The sequence below is a fragment of the Gracilinanus agilis genome, chromosome 1, assembly GCF_016433145.1.
Source record: "Gracilinanus agilis isolate LMUSP501 chromosome 1, AgileGrace, whole genome shotgun sequence".
Lineage (NCBI taxonomy): Eukaryota > Metazoa > Chordata > Mammalia > Didelphimorphia > Didelphidae > Gracilinanus > Gracilinanus agilis.
The window spans coordinates 290,652,338-290,670,796 of NC_058130.1; the positions used below are offsets into that span (position 1 = coordinate 290,652,338).

At 34.0% G+C, this 18,459-nt stretch overlaps 1 protein-coding gene across 2 annotated transcripts in view; it reads left to right on the forward strand.

Annotated features, from left to right (window-relative positions):
- The window catches only part of ALDH7A1 (aldehyde dehydrogenase 7 family member A1), a 52,858-nt gene extending 42,233 nt beyond the window's left edge, over positions 1-10,625 (forward strand). For both annotated transcript variants that reach the window (XM_044662399.1, XM_044662407.1), the window contains 5 exons: positions 1,081-1,197; positions 3,728-3,825; positions 4,008-4,081; positions 9,507-9,582; positions 10,261-10,625. In XM_044662399.1, coding sequence (XP_044518334.1) covers positions 1,081-1,197; positions 3,728-3,825; positions 4,008-4,081; positions 9,507-9,582; positions 10,261-10,315 — 420 coding nt within the window. In that variant the 3' untranslated portion in view covers positions 10,316-10,625. The remainder of the gene's footprint in view (positions 1-1,080; positions 1,198-3,727; positions 3,826-4,007; positions 4,082-9,506; positions 9,583-10,260) is intronic.
- Positions 10,626-18,459: the final 7,834 nt, after the last annotated feature.

Genomic DNA, 18,459 nt, shown 5'->3' on the forward strand with positions numbered 1-18,459 from the left:
AGTGTAGAAGAAATCATAGCTTAATAATTTTCATATTTTTTCCTTAATTTTCCCCACTTATATCTCCTCATTGGGGCAGCCCACCCTTACCACTCCTGGGCTAAGGACTGTCCCTAGCCCAGATGAAAAAGGAGGAGGGTTGGGCGTGGGGCTAGCAACCCCACCCTAAAGAAACTGCAACCTAAAGTAGGGGCAGCTGGGCTAGCTCAGTGGATTGAGAGCCAGGTCTAGAGACTAAAGGTCCTAGGTTCAAATCCGGGCTCAGACACTCCCCAGCTGGGTGACCCTGAGCGACCCATTGCCTACTGGTTGTGGCCCTATGCTCCTAGAATGGAGTCCCAGGATTAAAAAAGAAAAAAATCTCCTCATTACCTGGCTCTTATTTGTTTCTTTCTCTTCTACTTCATTTCCTTTTTCACTTTTTTTCCTTCTGTCTTTTTCATACTCTCCCTGACAAAGCAGGGGTAAAGAATAGGAATGAAGGAAGGTAGGGTAGTATGATAATCATAACTATCTTTTTTAGCTGTAATGTCAACTTCACTACCAATTACCATGCTTTGAATGGACTTTACAAATACCCCAAATCATAGTCATAATATTAGAAGGGAACATTGATGTCAGCTAGTGTAGTCTTTTACCTAGTGTGGGATTATCATATATTTATAACATGTGGTCTATGTAACTGTTTTCTATTTAAAATATTGTTTTGCTATATCCAGAAGATGACACTCAAAATTATTGTTCTATTGATTATTTGGATCATTTACAGTTTAATATTGAACATATCTGAAAGCAGGTTAAGATGGAGTTCTTTAGGACCAGAAGACCTTTTTTTTGAATCATATAAAAATTTAGCTTCTTTTCAAACTATTTAAAGAATAGCTATCTCCAATGAAAGGAAGTTACAGTCAACTTAACTGAAACAGTTAAAGAGTAATATAACATTTTTTATTTTCATTTGTAGGGAATTTATTTTGGAATCACTTTTTTCCCTTACTGAAGGTTTCTTTTTTCTTTGTAGACATTACATCCTCCAAACAAATGTAATTTTCTTTTTTTTTTTTTTTCCTCTCCTTAAAGACTATAACTTGCCCTGGAAATTATGTTGAGCCAACGATTGTGACTGGTCTTCTTCATGATGCATCCATTGTGCACAGAGAGACATTTGCTCCTATCCTTTATGTCTTAAAATTCAAGGTGAAAACTGATAGTACTTTTCCTTTTTGTGTTTCATGTTAATGAAAAAGTCGAATATTCCAATAAATAAATTAGAGGATAAGAAGAAAACACATTTTCTTCTATAAATTTGAGGAGGAGACTCAAATTTATAAGATGTTAACTAGAGTTTCTCAGCAGTACATGATACCTTTACAAAAATTGACCATTTATTAGGGCACAAAAACATAGTTAAATGAGCAGAAATATTTAAAAAATGCAATAAAAATTGTATATAATAAGAGGCCATGGAAACACAAAGTAAGCATTAATTGGAGATTAAATAACTTAATCTTAAAGAATGAGTGGGTTAAAGAACAAATCATAGAAACTAAATAATTTCATTAAAGAGGATTATAATGGACACAATATAGCAAAACCTTTGGGGTAGAAGCAGTAATTAGAGGAAAATTTATATGTAAATTCTTATTAATAAAGTAGAGGAAGAACAGATAAAGAAATTAGAAATTCAATTTTAAAAAACTAGAAAAAGAACAAATTAAAACCCCCTAACTAAACACCAACCTAAAAACCCTAAAAATTAAAGATGAGGTTAATAAAATTGGATGTAAGAAGAGCATTGAATTAAGAAATAAATCTGAGTTAGTTTTATTAAAAAAATCAACAAAATAGAGAAGCCATTGGTTAATATGATTAAAAAAGAGAAAAAAGAAAACCAAATCACTAGCATTAAAGATGAAAAGAGTAAATATACCATTAGTGAAGATGAAATTAAAGCAATTATTTGGAGTTATTTTGCCAAGGAATTATATGTAAATTTAACAGTTTAAGCAAAATAATATATTTACAAAAATATAAACTGCCTAGACCAGGGGTCGGCAACGTATGGCTCTCGAGCCATATCTGGCTCCACCTCCCGACCGGCCAGTCCGGGCAGAGCCCCAGGATGTGCCCCATATTCCAGTGCCTTCCGCCTCCATCCTCCTCCTTCCACAGGTGTTTATGGCTCTCACGGCCAAAAAGGTTGCCGACTGTTGACTTAGACTATCAAAGGAAGAAGTTGAATATCTGTATAAACCTATTTTAGAAAACGAAGTTAAATAGCCCAAACATAAATGAACTTCCTTTAAAAAAAGCATCAAGACCAAATGGTTTCACAAGTGAATTCTACCAAAGATTTAAAGATCAACTAATTACAATATCAAACAAATTATCTGAAATAATAGGCAAAGAAGAAACTTTGCCAAACTCCTTTTATGAAACAAGTATGGCACTGTTACTTAAACCACAAAGAACAAAAACAAAGAAAGAAAATTATAGACCAGTTTCATTAAGGAATATGGATGCAAAAATCTTAAATAAAATACCATCTAGGAGACTATAATAATAAATCACAAAGATTTTAAAATCATTTACCTAAACTCATCAGCAAGTATTATTTGTAAAGGGGATAAGCTAGAATCCTTCCCAATAAGATAAGGAGTGAAAAAAGAATGCTCATTATCAACAAAATTAATTTAACAAAGTATTAGAAATGCTAGCAGTAGCAAAAAGAGAAGAAAAAAAATCAAAGGAATCAGAATAGGCAAAGAGGTAATAAAACTATCTTTGTACAGATGATATGTATGTGTGGAAAATCCTAGAGATTCAACTAAAAAGTTGAAATTGGCAATAATTTTGGTAAAATAGTAGGATATAACATGAACCCAAACAAATCATTAGCATTTTATAGATTATTCAGAAAGTCCTGCAAGAAGAGGTAGATATTCCACTTAAAATAACCACAGGTTAAATAAAATACCTGGGAGTATATCTGCCAAAACAAACCCAGGAACTATATGAACATAACTACAAAACACTTCACATAAATAACATGACATCTAAATAACTGGAGAAAAATTAATTGTTCATAGATGGGAAGAGCCAATATAATTAAAATGGCAATACTACTTTAACTAATCTACTTATTTTATACCCTCCCAATCAGATTACCAAAAGATAATCTTAGTGAGCTAGAAAAATAACAAAGTTCATTTGGCAAAATGAAAGTTCAAGAATAGCAAAAGAATTAGTATAAAAAATGTAAAGATCTAACTACCAGATTTTAACCTATTATAAAGCCTAATTATTATCAGATTATTGGTTAAGAAATAGAAAGGTAGATAGTAAAACAGAACAGACATACAACAAGTAGTAGGAAAAGATTATAGTGACCTTGTATTTGACAGAAATATATGTTTATGTTATAGGGATAAGGAATCATTATTTGGAACAATAAAGGAAAAAATGTTACTAGAGTAAATGTTAAATCCTTAGGAGGTCATTTTGAATGATTCATAGTGAAATATGATGGTAACCCTAAAGGAATGAGATGAATATGTAGGTAAAAACTATTACTCTTCAAGCTATTGCGTTTGTATACAAATAGCCAAATTATATAAATATATTTGATTTAACATAATAGGATTATGTTATCAACTTTAGATTGATAATTTACCTACTGTTGATATTGAATATGTTATCTAATATCTTGCATTGTTTGTATTTACAGAATGAAGAAGAGGTCTTTTCATGGAATAATGAAGTGAAACAGGGTCTTTCCAGTAGTATCTTCACAAAGGATTTGGGCAGAATCTTTCGATGGCTTGGGTATATCATTACCTATACAGATAACAAATATACATTTAGATGGAAAAGTATATAGTTACTGAAAAAATTTAAAGGCAGACATAGTTTAAAATTTTCAGCATGAAATACTTTATTTAGAAAAAATAACTTTTACGGTGCCATCTTCCCCACAGTAACATCTATTATCCTCCTGTTCGATATAGGCCTAAAGGATCAGACTGCGGCATAGTAAATGTCAATATTCCAACGAGTGGTGCTGAGATTGGAGGTGCATTTGGTATGTAGGGAATTATTTCCTGCTTTCCCCGGGAGAGGAAGGTGGAAGAAATATTGGTTTTGGAAAGTTTCCTTAAAGCTTAGATTCTATTAAGAAATGAGGAAAATCACCTTCATTGTAGAGCTGCAGGGAAGGTATAGGTGGGAATATTCCATAAATGTACCATTGAACTAAGTTAATGTGTTGTTTGGTTTTGCTGAACTGATTTTTTTTCTTTAAAATACTTTATTACAAAATGAACAATATGAAAATATGTTTTGCATGAATATATATAAAACAGATCAAATTGCATGCCAGTTCTAGGAAGGGGAAAGAAGAGATGGAAGAAAATTTGGATCATATAACTTCTGAAAACTTATGTGGAAATTTGTTATTACATGTAATTGGTTAAACAAACAATAAAATCCTTTGTTATTAGAAGGTTTACTGAGAAGGGAGGAGCAGAATGTGTTATAGAAATGATAGACTTCATTAAAAATAGAAAACTAAAGAAAAAAAGAGAAATATTTGTTTCATCCTAAACCAAATATTTTTACTCTGAGCTGACCTAATAATGTTCAATAATCTCAATTATGCTCAAGTCTTAAGTTCTGTTTCTAAATCTGATATTTTTAAGCTCTAGGCAATAAAAAATTTGAAAGAGTATTTTTAATTCCTATCATCAAAATGGGGTTAATAAAAAAGACAACTCTATGGAACTCATCTACCAAGAAAGGCAGTTCAAATAGTGTTGAGAGTTATTCTACACTTGACAAAATCACCATTCTTTCAAGAATAGAAATAAAAGATCTATATAGCATCATTCTTTTAGACTGGTCTTTCTAGACTACCTTGGAACAGTTTCACAGATTCCTTCTAGTAATAACATTCTCTTGATCACTGTTTCTTCTGCTTTCATAATTTGTAAAAGTGAAATTTGGGGAATGCCATTCTAAATATATATATATAGCCAAATAATGAGGGTATAAAGAAGATTATAAATGTAAAGAAAAGATGTGTGCTGTGTACTAAGAGAAGCTAATAAATAGATGGGGACAACATCAGGAAAGATTGCATGTAAAGGACAGCCCCTGAATTTGTTGATCAGTTATATGATCCCCTTTGGGGTTTTCTTAGCAAAGCTGCTGGAGCAATTTTCCATTTCTTTCTCTAGTTCATTTTACCAGAGGAACCTGAGGTAAACAGGGTGTTAAATGACTTGCTTAGGGTCATACAACCAGAAAGTGTATAAGACTCCCAGCACCCATTGATTTCTATTTGCTTCTTTATCCATTGCAGGCTCCATGTTGTTTAACCTTGTATTCATTGGTACCTTGGAATCTTTAACTTTTGTACTTGAGATTGGTTTTGAATCTTTCTACTCATTTCAAACGCCTAAACTTAACCCTTCAAGCTTCATTCAGGATGATCTCACTGTTTACTTAAGAACTGGTGGTGTAAAGATTAAAAATGATAAAGGCTGATATAATGAGGGAAATTAGTATTTTAATAAATGCCATTGCTGATAGAGATAAATCAACCATGCGCCTGTAAAAAATTCAAATTCCTGCTTCCACCATTTTTTCCCATACCTTCCCTACTCCTCTCTGTCCCCCGGGAGCCTGCTCAGGTAGCAAAAGAGGGCGTCTCTCGTCCACCTTCCGAATTTAAGGTGCACTATACGTTGATTCCCGTTGTCTCACGTTTAACCAGAAACTCATTGGATCATGGGGAATGTAGTCTCAAAGTCCCCACATGTCCACAGGAAGTTTGTAAGATACTTTTAAATGGCACCTCCCTGAATTCCAGACATACAGTGGAGACCACTGAGTTACAAATATTCTAAACTTTCCTTATTTCTACTTAAATATTTTTCTTTTTTCACCCATTTTCTTTTCCTCTCCCAAATCAGAGGAATAATGCTTCTTCTTTTCCAAGATCAATACTTTGACTTGTACTTTTTATTTCATCTTCTGAAGTTTCTTTTAGAACAATGTTCTGTTACTTATTGCTCTTCTACTTTCATTTTTTCCCCTTCCTATTGACACCTTTGCCTCTGTCTACAAACATGTGGAGTCTCCCTTATTCTTAAAATCTCTTCACTCCATCTTTTTTTTTTTCCCCCTATCTCCTTTTCCTTGCCTGTTCCTTGCCTTTTACCTTCTTGAAGGCAGATAGAGGAACCTACTTTCATAAACTTAAAAAACTTTTTGTATATATATTTTCAATTACATGTAGAAACAATTTTGACAATTGTTTTCTAACATTGTACAATTCAGATTCTCTCCTTCCTTCACATCACCCTGAGGCAGTAAATAGTTTGGTACAAGTTATACCGATGCTTTCATGCAATACATATTTCCAGTGCTGTGACAAAAGACACATATCCCCCCTATAATAAAGTAAATAATGAAGGAAATAAAGTGAAAGCTAGTGTGCCTTGATCTGGTTCTGCTAACTTTACATCAGTTCACATAAATCTTTGTTGGCTTTTATGAACTTGTCCTATTCATTTCTTATGGCACAATAGTATTCCATTACAACTATATTCTTGTTCAGCCATTCCCCAGCTTCTATTTCCAATTCTTTGCCACCACAAAAAAAAAAAGAGCTGCTAAAAATACTTGGGTACATATAGGTTCCTTTCCCCTCTCTAATTTCTTTGAGTTACACAAACAGTAGTGATATTGCTGCTTTGAACTTGGTTCCATATTGCTCTCTGGAATGGTTGTATCTGTTCACATTTCCACTGGCAGTATATTATCTCAATTTTTCATATCCCCTCCAATATTTATCATTTTCCTTTTTGGTCATGCTAGCCAGTCTGATAGGTGGGAAGTAGAATCTCAGTTGTTTTAGTTTTCATTTATCTAATCAATAGTGATTTGGAGTTTTTTTAATATGACTTATGAATAATCTTATTTTCTTCATCTGAGAGCTGCAAATTCTTATATTGAATCATATTTTTATTTATTTTGTTAAATATTTCCCAATTAAATCTCTATTTTCTATTTAGAATATTTTTCTATCATTATGTGATTCATGATTTTTATCTCCACTCTTTCCTCCCCTCTCCCAGAGCTGACAAACAGTTCACTGAGTTATACATGTATCATTGTTCAAAACCTAAGAGAGCTGCCAATTCTTATCCAATTGATAAATTGATCATTTATCAATTGGGGAATGTTTTATATTATAAATTTGTCTCAGTTCTCTATCTATTTGAGAAATGAGGCTTTTGTCAGAGACATTGACTGTAAATTTTTTTCCCCAACTGGTTGTTTCCCTTCTAATCTTGCTTGCAATGGATTGTATAAAACCTTTTAGTTTAATGTAATCAAAATCAAACCATTTTATTTTTTGTTGTGTTTGCTATGTCTTGTTTGGGTATAAATTTTTTCCTTATTCACAAATCTGACAGGTATTTTTCCATACTCTCCTCATTTGTTTATAGTGTCACCCTTTATTTCTAGATCTATATATAGTATAATTTGAGATCTAATATGACTAGGCCTCCTTCCTTTATTTTTTTTTCCATTAATTTTCTTGACATTTTTGGTCTTTTATTCTTTTAGGTGTTTTTGTTATTTTTTCTAATTCTATGAAATAATTTTAGGGTAGTTTGATATGGCACTGAATAAGTAAATTAAATAAGTAGGATTGTCATAAGTATCTTGGCTTATCCATGAGCAATTAATGCTTGTTTGACAGCATTCTTTTTTGATGAACAACTGTGAATGACCTAGTTATTTTCAGTAATGCAGTGATTCAAGACAATCTCAGAGACTCAGGATGAAAAATGACAAATACCCTCTGAGAAGGAACTGATGGAGTCTGAATGCAAACTGAAACATACTATATTTCATTTTCTTTCTTCTACTTTGCCTTTTTTTATTTGAGATCTCCTCAACAAAATGACTGATATGGAAAAATGTTTTGCATGATTGCAAATGTAAAATCTAAATCAGATTGCATACTTTCTCAGGGAGAGTGAAGATACCAAGGGAGGGAAGGAGGAAGAGTCAGAAGGGAGAGAATTGGAACTCAGAACTATAAAAAATGAATATTAAAATTTGTTTTTGCATGTAATGGGGGAAAAGAATATTACTTTTAAAAGAGATGTTCTACTTTATTTTCTCACTACCCCCTCAATTCCTTTCTTATCTGTTTTTTTACCTTTATTTTACTGAAGTCACTTCTCAAAAGTCAGTATTTTGTGCATTCATAATTCCTGACCTTTCTGTTCTTGAAATTTTCTTACTTTGGCTTCTACCACATTATTGGCTTTAATTATTTTCTTTTTTCTGATCTTTATTTTCTTCACTGGATATTTCCTTATTCCATCCCCCTCATTGCATAGTCTCTTTTTACTGTCTTTTTATTCTCTTTTTTGTTACTTCATGAATTGTCTCTTCTGCTTGATGACTCCTAGCTTTTATAGCCTTGGCTGGCCTCAACAGAGCTCTATCTCTACCACCATTACATGTAGCTTTTAAAGTTGTCTTGCTTGTTTTTGCATCTCTAGATTCCTTTATACTTTCTGCAGTTCTTAAAAGGATGCCCCAATGACCCTTTTTTTTTTTTTTTCTTTTTGGGTGGTGAGTGTCTACCCATACTGGAAAAGAGAAAAGAAAAACTCCTTGTTAACAAATGCACATTTGCTGAATCCTGTGATTCTCTCCCCCAATACAAAAATCAAAGTATGACTTTTATTATTATTTCTCACCTGGACTGTTTCAGCAATAGTATAAAGCAGGTTCCCTTCTTTAATCCACTCAATGGGGCCATATTAATCTTAGTACATGCCTTTAATTATGTCATTTTCCTGCTTGTAAACCTTTCCCAATTACTTATAGGATAATATCTAGCTTCTTAGTTTGCCATTAAAGGCCTTCAATATTCTGATTCTCCAACTGCCTACCAGGCATATCTCATAGTAAACTCCTTCATGTACCCTTGTGTTTTAGGCTAATCAGATTACTTACTGTTCCTTAAACATACCCATTACTTTTTGGTCCTTGTGCCTTTTCTCATACTATTACCATTGCCATTATTAAAAATGTCTTTAACTCCACTCCTATATTTTTAGCTTTTGAGCTGAACCTTTAAAGTACAGTGAGAAATTCAGTGCTATCTTTTTTTATGAAGTCTTCCCTGATTCTATTATGTAGAAATTATCATCTCCCTTAGAACTGTCTTAGCATTTTGTACTGAACAGTATTTTGAACATAACTAGATTTTTTGTTCAGTGGATGAATGGAGAGGAAGTAGGGCACATGTAGAGTAGAGAGGAGGAAAGTACCGCATCTATTATATTGGTGAAAATAGGTGATGGTGATAGGTCTTGTCTCAGTTTTATATTACTGTTTCCTGCAAGTAAAATCTGCTTTTTTTAAAAAAACAAACAAACAACTATCTGAGATGCGAATTTGTTTTGGTGTTTTAGGAGGTGAGAAGCACACTGGTGGTGGCAGAGAATCAGGAAGTGATTCATGGAAGCAATATATGAGACGATCTACTTGGTAAGGATAAGACTAAGGCAGCAAAATACTGGAAGTAAGATATTATCTGGGGATTTCCTTTCCAGCTTCCTAGCTTCTCCCTCCTTTTCACACTCTATGACTACCCAAATTTGATAATAAACAAACAAATAAATATCAAATAAAATTTGGTAATAAAGCTTCTTTTTTCAGATTTTCTCCAAGTTAGAAACTCCCATTTTCATGAATATCTGTTTTGTGACTTTTCCTTTGTAATGTTGAGATGGAAGCTGTACTGCCTAACTTCTGAAGGCAGACTGAGGTTTTCTAGCCTGGAGAAAATAGCATGTATGACTCTTAGAAATAGTCTTCCATGTCCAAAGCATACAAATGGCACTGTAGGGAGACTGTTGCTGAGTATTATCGCTCATTTCTGATTAGTAATCCCTTCATACAACATGCATTCTTCATTCTCTCACAATATTCTAACATCCCCACAGACTTAGTAGTCCTCTATCCTCCCTCCCCCTTCCCCTTGGAACCTTTCTTGTTCCAAATTCTGGAAGAATCTCTCCCAAGAGAAGTCTGCCTGTGTAGAGAGACTATGTCTTTGTAACATCAGCTTTGTTAATCATGAAACAATAGATAATGTAAACCTTAAAGCAATAGATAGTTGTAAGGTTTTCTTCTAAAATTTTTTTCTTTCTTTTTTTTCCCTAGCACCATCAACTATAGTAAAGACCTTCCTCTGGCACAAGGAATCAAGTTTCAGTAACAGTGTTATTTTGAGTTTTATATGATCTCTGAACTTTTCAGCATTTCAAAATGCAAAACATGGGCTACTATCCTACCTCTTTAAGATTTTCATAAATCACAGACTTCTTTTTGTCATTTGAAAGAGGAAAATAAGGTTACAGAAATAGCATGAGGGCATTTCTTAATTAAAAGATTGAAATTGCTCATCATGCCCATTTTCTTTTTTAGAGACAAATAGATTTGAAATTAACATATTAATTTGCTTAAAAACAATGAAAATCTGATTAATCTACTTTTTCCTCTTTTTTTTTTTTTAACCCTTGTACTTCGGTGTATTGTCTCTCATAGGTGGAAGATTGGTAAGGGTGGGCAATGGGGGTCAAGTGACTTGCCCAGGGTCACACAGCTGGGAAGTGGCTGAGGCCGGGTTTGAACCTAGGACCTCCTGTCTCTAGGCCTGACTCTCACTCCACTGAGCTACCCAGCTGCCCCCTGATTAATCTACTTTTTGAAAAGAAAACAGGACAGTTAGGTGTCTCAGTGGGGAAAACCAGGCCTGAAGACAGGTGGTCCTGGGTTCAAATGTGGCCTTAGTCATTTCTTAGCTGTGTGACTTTAGGCAAGTCAGTTAACTCCAGTTATATAGCCTTACCACTTGGAATTGATACCTGGTATTGATTCTAAGACAGAAGGTAAGGGTTTTTTTTTTTTTTAAAGGAAGAAAATAGAAAACAAATGTCAATAGACTTGAACAATACTTGTAGGATAGTGGGAAATGCTATCCATATTTCTGATGATAGAGGCCTTAAATAATAAATTTTTTAACCTGTTCTCTTCTATATTCATTCTTATCATTTCATGTAAAAAAGGTATCATTTTAATCAGAGAATCTTCTAAACAAGTAACTTAATGGTGAAAATCTTCTAGACTATATTGACCAAGTGTTATGCCATAATGGTTGTGAAAACTATTGACTGTATAATGAATATTACTACTTGTAGACTTAAATATATAAATAAATAGTCTCAGGCTTGTTGCTGTGATCATAAATTTTGTTTTGATGTCATGTGGGTTTGTGGACTAATGGATTTATACAATAGAGTCCTTTCTTCCAAGCTCATAAGGGCTGAGGATCACTGAAATAAAACTTGTGTGGATTTTATAAAGAAAGTCTATTTTGATCATCAAAGTTTTCCATTTTGTTTTAACTACTAGCATTTGAGACTCCATGTGATTGAGTAAGGATTCCAATATAGATTTCTGTAGGTTAGAGTGTAACTATAAATGCTAATGACAATTATGTGAGAGGTTCTAAATATGTCATAATAAGATTCATCTGTAGTATTTCAATCAGGTATACTGATTTCCAGGTCATGTCAATCATTTAATCTGAATCAAGTTCAATTTAAGAATGTTTCCTATAAGGAGGTAAACAGAATTTGGATGATTTTTCTAAATGATTGTATAAAACTTTTATTTAAAGATTGACATCTCATATTCTATTGCCCAATATGCAGTGGTTTTTTCAAACTATTGTTTCAAAATACAGATTTTATTTCTACTGGGTTTAAAGTTGCTTACATTTGTAATTGTTCTTTTTACCAATAACTTCTCAATGAGATATATCACTCATGTTTCTAAAATGCCTTGTTTGACATGGATTGTTTGGACCCTTTTTATATAAAAGTGCTAATTTCAAGTTATTTTTCTAAGAGGAGGATAAAAGTTCCAATTTGGGACACTAAAATAATTTCATATAACTAACTTAGAATGCTGTCTTTTCTGCATTATATTTCCTAGCAATAATAATAAAATATTTCCTCTTTTTCCTTTGAAATTGGGAAAATTCAAAAAAAGCTACCTTTTAGAGGTAGAACATTTCTGTATATGTGGAGAAATAAAGTATACTTAATTTGAAAAAAAAAAGTGACTATTCCTTTTTTAAATAAAATTTTTATTGCTATCTTATCATCAGAATTTCTTTGTCTCTTATCTCCCTTCCATAGAACTGTCCTATATAACAAATCTTTTTAAAGACAAAAAACATAAAGAGTAAATTAATAAAATTGATGAATACATTTTTAAAAAGCCTGAAAATATGTTCAGTACTATATTTGAAGATCTTTCACCTATATAAAGACATGGAGTAGAGATGACTTCTCAAATCTTTTATTATAGCCATGCATTTCTTCTCAGTTTTATGACATTTACTTTTTATTGTTTTGTGGTTGTTATATTATTCTAGTCGTTGTACATGTATATTGTTTTCTTGGCTCTTGCTTTATTTTTCATCTTTTGTGTAGATCTTTCCATGTATCTCTGAATTTATTACATTTATTATTTCTTATAGAAGAGTAAAATTCTACTACACTTTTATACTAAATTCCATTTAGCCATTTCCCATTGGACTTTGCTTCTAGTTCTTTACTATCAGAAAAAAATGCTGCTATTAGTATTTTGGTATATATGGGGATTTTTTTTTTTATCAATGATCACCAAAAGTATAAGCTTAAGAGGAGAACTTTCAGGATCAAAGATTATAGGCATTTTAGTAATTTTATTTACATAATTCCACATTATTTTCCAAAATGATTGTACTGATAGACCATCTACCAACAATGAACTAATATACTTATCTTCCCATAGCCCCTACAGTTTTGACTTAACATCTTTTTCTCTTTCCCAATTTGTTGTGTGTGAGGTGAAATCTCAAAGGTTGTTTTGTTTTGCAATTCTCATTATTATTAGTGATTTAGACCAGTGATGGGCAAACTATTCCCCGTGGGCCACATCCAGGCCATAGTTTGCCCATCACTGCCTTAAGCAATTCCTTAATCACTACATCTGGATGTGGGGGTGTAGTGATTAGGGAAGTGCTTAAGGCAGTGATGGGCAAACTATGGCCTGGATGTGGCCCATGGGGAATAGTTTGCCCATCACTGATTTAGACTATTGTTTCATATAGCTATTAATAGTTTGCAATTCTGAGAACTGTTTATATTTTTAGACTAGCTCTCTATTGGGGAAATCACTTTTGGCTCTATCTATTAATTTATATATTTAGAATACCAAAACTTTATCTGAGAAATTTGATATAAAGTCTTTTTCTATTCAACTAATTGTCTAAATCATTCTTATTTGCTGATAATATGATGGTTTACTTAGGAAATACTATGGAATCAGCAAAAATACTGAGATAATAGCCTCAGGAAAGTTATAGGCTATAATATAAAGCCTCAAAAATAAATAGTATTTCAGTAAGAAAATCCATAAGGCAATAATAAAAAGGGAAATTTCATTCCAAATAACTATAAATGCACAAAATTTGGGAGTTTTAGTCTGCCACAGCAGATAATTAAGTAATTAAGAATATTCAGTGCTCATGTCTATTCTATACCAATATAATAAAGATAATAATGCTACTAAAATTAATTTGCAGTTTAAATATTACACTAATCAAACTACCAAAAGAGACTTTTTTTCCCTACAGAGTTCCACAATAAAATTCATATGAAGAAATAGGTAAAAAATTCATCAGTATAACCTTATAAGATCATATCATTAAAAAAAACTAGAAGCAGATCATATATAGATGTATTCATAACCAAGCTTGGGATAGAAACAAGTAAAATAATAACTTTTATATAGTTCTTATTATGTGCCAGCCATCAGTTCTTTGACCTGTTTGTACTCCCCATTTGGGTTTCCCTTGCTTTCATGACCTACCAGACCTACTAGCTCTGGTCCCTCCTGCTTTCTGACTTCTGAATATTGCTAGACTTATGAGATTGAGCTAATTTAATTCAATGCAAATTATGTATAATCTTAGATAAATCAGACTTTTTGCTAGATGATCTTATTTGATTCTTACTAATTCATTAACTTTCACATAGCATCTTCCTATCCTTTTTCTCTTGATCTCAATCTACCCTATTAAATATATTTACAATAGGTAAATATATATATATATAAAGTCTGCTTCATTGAGAGAGAAGAAAGGTCATCCAATGTGAAATAAAGCTTTACACACCAATCTTCTCTTTTCTTTTTTCTTTAAAACTCATGGGGGCAGTTAATGGCTCAGTCGACCAACAGATGGGCCTATAGAGATGGGATGTCCTGGATTCAGCTATGGCCTCAGACACCTTAGCTATGTAACCCTGGGCAAGTCACTTAACCTCAATTGCCTAGCCCCATGATGGTGAACCTATGGAGCACATGCTAGAGAGGGCATGTGTGCCATTGCCTGCCAGAGTTCCATACTGGAAAGGCAGAGAGACTCTGGTAGAGATGTTCACCTGCCCCTCTGCCCCACAACTCAATGGGAGTCCTTCCTCCCTCCCTTCATGGCACTTGATATCTGGGGGTGGAGTGGGGCACACCATGCAGTCTCTTAAAAGGTTCACCATCACTGACCTAGCCCTTAGCACTCTTCTGCTTTGGAGGCAACCTGTTGTATTGATTCTAAGATAGAAGGTGAGGATTTTAAAACATGTCAACATGGAAAAGCACAGAATCACTAAAGCAGTTACAAAGAAAAAGTCTTTAATCAGGACAAGGGAGACAGAGTCCATATGGTCACCACATAGAGTCATAAACATGCACAACACAGAGCCAAGCCCTGGGATTTGGGGAATATCCCTAGGAAGATTTACCACAAGTGGGTATGTCCATCATGGAAATTTCCTCAAGAGATTTTCAAATGAACTGAAGAACTTAGCGTCCTATATATTCTTTGGGGAGTGAAGGAAAGGAAGGACAATTGATTGGCTTACATGGAGGGTAGGGAAGGTGGATTTCTACCTGGGGATGGACTTCCTGGGAGAGACCTGGATACAATGGGAGAAACTAAGACAAAAATGTAATTAAGATTTTATTAAATCCACTAATTTTCTCTAGGATGACATCACTGGGTACTTAAATGTTTATTGTTCAGTCTAAGACAAGAATCAATTTGAGAGTTCCTTGAAGGCAAGTTCCCAAAGGACAAAGGTAAATTTGGGGCTTTCATAAAACAATATCATTTATCCCTCTGGGGCAGAGCTACTCCACCAAAGACCATAACCAAAGGAAAAAGGCAGTGTGCCCTGGAGAGGCTGACCCTCTCTTACAAATGGTGGAAAGAGACGAGGGATCTAAGCATGGGCAATTGGCATTAGAGGGCTAGATAGAATTAGTAGAAAAAAATCAAATCTTAAGTACCCTTTTCTCTTAGATATTTCTCCCATTATATTCTGGTCTCTCCCAGGTAGTCCAGCTTTATTTCCCCAAAGGTATAAGAAACCCTAAGTTCATTGGAAAAATGCACCTTGAAAGGTACATTTTCATGCAGACATTGTTCCTAGAATCATAGAACTTCTCTCTGTATGGTATCTTGTACATAACTGTTAGAGCATTGTCTTCCTTGTCCTGATTAAAGCCTTGTTCTTTAACCACTTTGGGAGTTATGTATTTTTAAAGGTGGACAACACTTAGCCAGAAGATAGACATTTAGCCTTCAGAAAAGTCCTAACAATAGAAACTACCCCATTTCTCAAAGTCTGTCAGGTCTTTCAAGTTCTAGGGGTCCTGATGTAGGCTCTTATAACCTTCCTTTGTAGAAATGTCCTTTGCAATAGAGGGGTACCAGAGTAATTTCATTGCTAGAAAAGAAAACATGAGAAATCTACAACTAAATTTTCCATTAGGAACCGATTGACTCATCCTCCACCCAGGTGCTCTCCTTCAATGTTTTATACCAGTGTCTAGTAAAGATGTCAGAATTCAGAGAGAAGAAGAAAAATTTTGAAGCATCTTTGTTATTGCTGGGCCTAAAACAGAACTCTGTATACTTGAGTTAACAATTGTACAGCTAATCACTTCTGGGGAAAATGGAATTGTATCAAGGACTGTAGGTCATGTTCTGTGATATATCTTTGATGTGGACACCAGGATATCTGGACAGAACTCTTAAAAGTCATGGAGAAAATGATGACTTCCCCAGGAAATAGTAAATTATATAAAGAAGCATTTGATGGGCTGGAAACAGCATTAAAATCTCTGACTTCTCTGTCAGATAAGTCTCCCACAAAAGGGGCTCAGAAATTTGACTGTTGATCCTGACAACCCAGCCAAGGCAAAAAAAAATCTGCCAGTCTTTGAGGCAGAAGACATCCAAAACTGAGCAGAAGCTAAAGAGGAATGCTTCAGTGGGAAAACAAGCTGATGTGTCAAAGTCTTTCTGCAGCATAACTTAGAAAACTATAGGTAAAGCACCTTTGTTGTTTTCTTTCTTTATAAAATAATCTATGAATAAGTTGAATGTAAAGTTATCTGGGAAAATTCTGCATTGTACCTTAGTGTCTTCTGTACCAAATTTGAGTCACTATCTAATCCAGATGTGCATGGTTCAGTTTCTCAGGTACTTGCAGTTGGGACTGTGACGTGACTTCTAAAGGTAATATTTATCTTGGTCTACTTCTTCTTGGGAAATGTTCACAAACCCTGAAATTGTCAAAGAATGGACAGATAGCTTTTTCTCATATATTCTATCCATGAAGGAGACCAGGTCAGCTAGATTACAAAGCTTTTTTTTCCCTTGCTTCCCATTTCTGGCTAGCCACATAAATTGCAGAGAGTAGGCATCTTTTGCCTTCCAGGAAAATAGACAATCACATTCTAGGCCAGGAGTGATTGATACCACACTGTGCTCCACTGCTACTTCCTCCAGAATATTGTTCCAAAGGTCCCTGTCTATCAATATCTTGCATCTTTTATTTCTGTTCTGTGATAATTAGATTAAGTCTAAACTGCCCATCTTTAGATTTAATCACCAAAGGTGAGAGCACCTCCAATTTTGGGAGGTCCATAACCCACGTGTGCTAGAGTGGATGATGAATCAGAATCAACCTACTGCCCCCTAGGCAGTCCTATGAGAAGTGTCTATTGTCATTGGACATGCAAATTAGGGAGAAGGCACAGGAAGTGATGCATAAATGAACCCTTTAAAAAGAGAGATTTGAGTGAATCAAGACATTTCTGGTGGAGAGGGCTGCTGGTGAAGGAGCTCTTCTGGTCCGTGGAGAAGTGTTGGCTGGAAAGCCAAGACCTTGGTAAGACTGCTTTCAATATCTTCTTTAGAAGTCCACGTGGTGAGTTTAAAGACTGAATCTTCCTGAACTTCTCTTAAGGAACTTCCCTTTAATAGATTCTTTGAATTTGCTTCATTCACCTATGGGCCTCTGGCCCTCTGACTCTCGCTGAGGTTTAATTAGATCTACCTGGATTAATTAGAGGATCATAGTAATTTACCTACTGTGTTAGATTCTTATTTCCGTATTTCCTCTCTCTCTTCTCAATTGTAAATAAACTTCCATAAAAGTCAATTTTGACTTGAGATTATTCTTAATTGAGGATTGTTAATTGTTCAATCTTCTGGCACCCAATCTTAAATATATTTACCCCAAAACCTCCTTTTCCCCCTTACAGTTCTTAATTCCTTATTTGGATGCACATTTAGGTCCTCCCAATTAAAAAAAAAAAGCCTACCATTGTTTCCTCTAAGCCAGCAACTGTGACATTTTTTTTGTTGCTACAAATTCCTTGGCAAAAGTTGTCTCCATCCAGTGACTACATTTTTTTAATATCTACCCTCTCAACTATTTGTAATTATGCTTAGTTCACTACTCTACAGAAATTAACCCTTTCTGAGATCACAAGAGACCTCTTAACTACCAAATTAATTGCTTTACTCACCTCCCATCAGTTTTCTGTTATTTTCTTAATGTCTGCTGCTTTTAACAATATTAACACATTTCCTCCTGCTTCTTTCTCTAATTACTTTTCTCTTTCAAAAATCATAGACCTTATTTTTGAAAGGATCTTAGAGATCATCTAGTCTAATCATCTCTTTTTCAGATGAAAGGTAGCTGTTAACAAGGAAATAATTTGCTCACGTTCGTGTAATTAGCATATAGACATATAATATATAGACATATCTCCCTGGTTCAGTTTCCTTATCCTTCGTAAACCCAAACATGGATTTGGCCTGGGCTCTATTGTTTCTTCATTTGAAATCCCAATCATGTAGATTCAATTCTCTCTATATTTGTTTCAATCTCTCTGTATATCTATCTATCTATCTATCTATCTATCTATCTATCTATCTATCTATCTATCTACCTA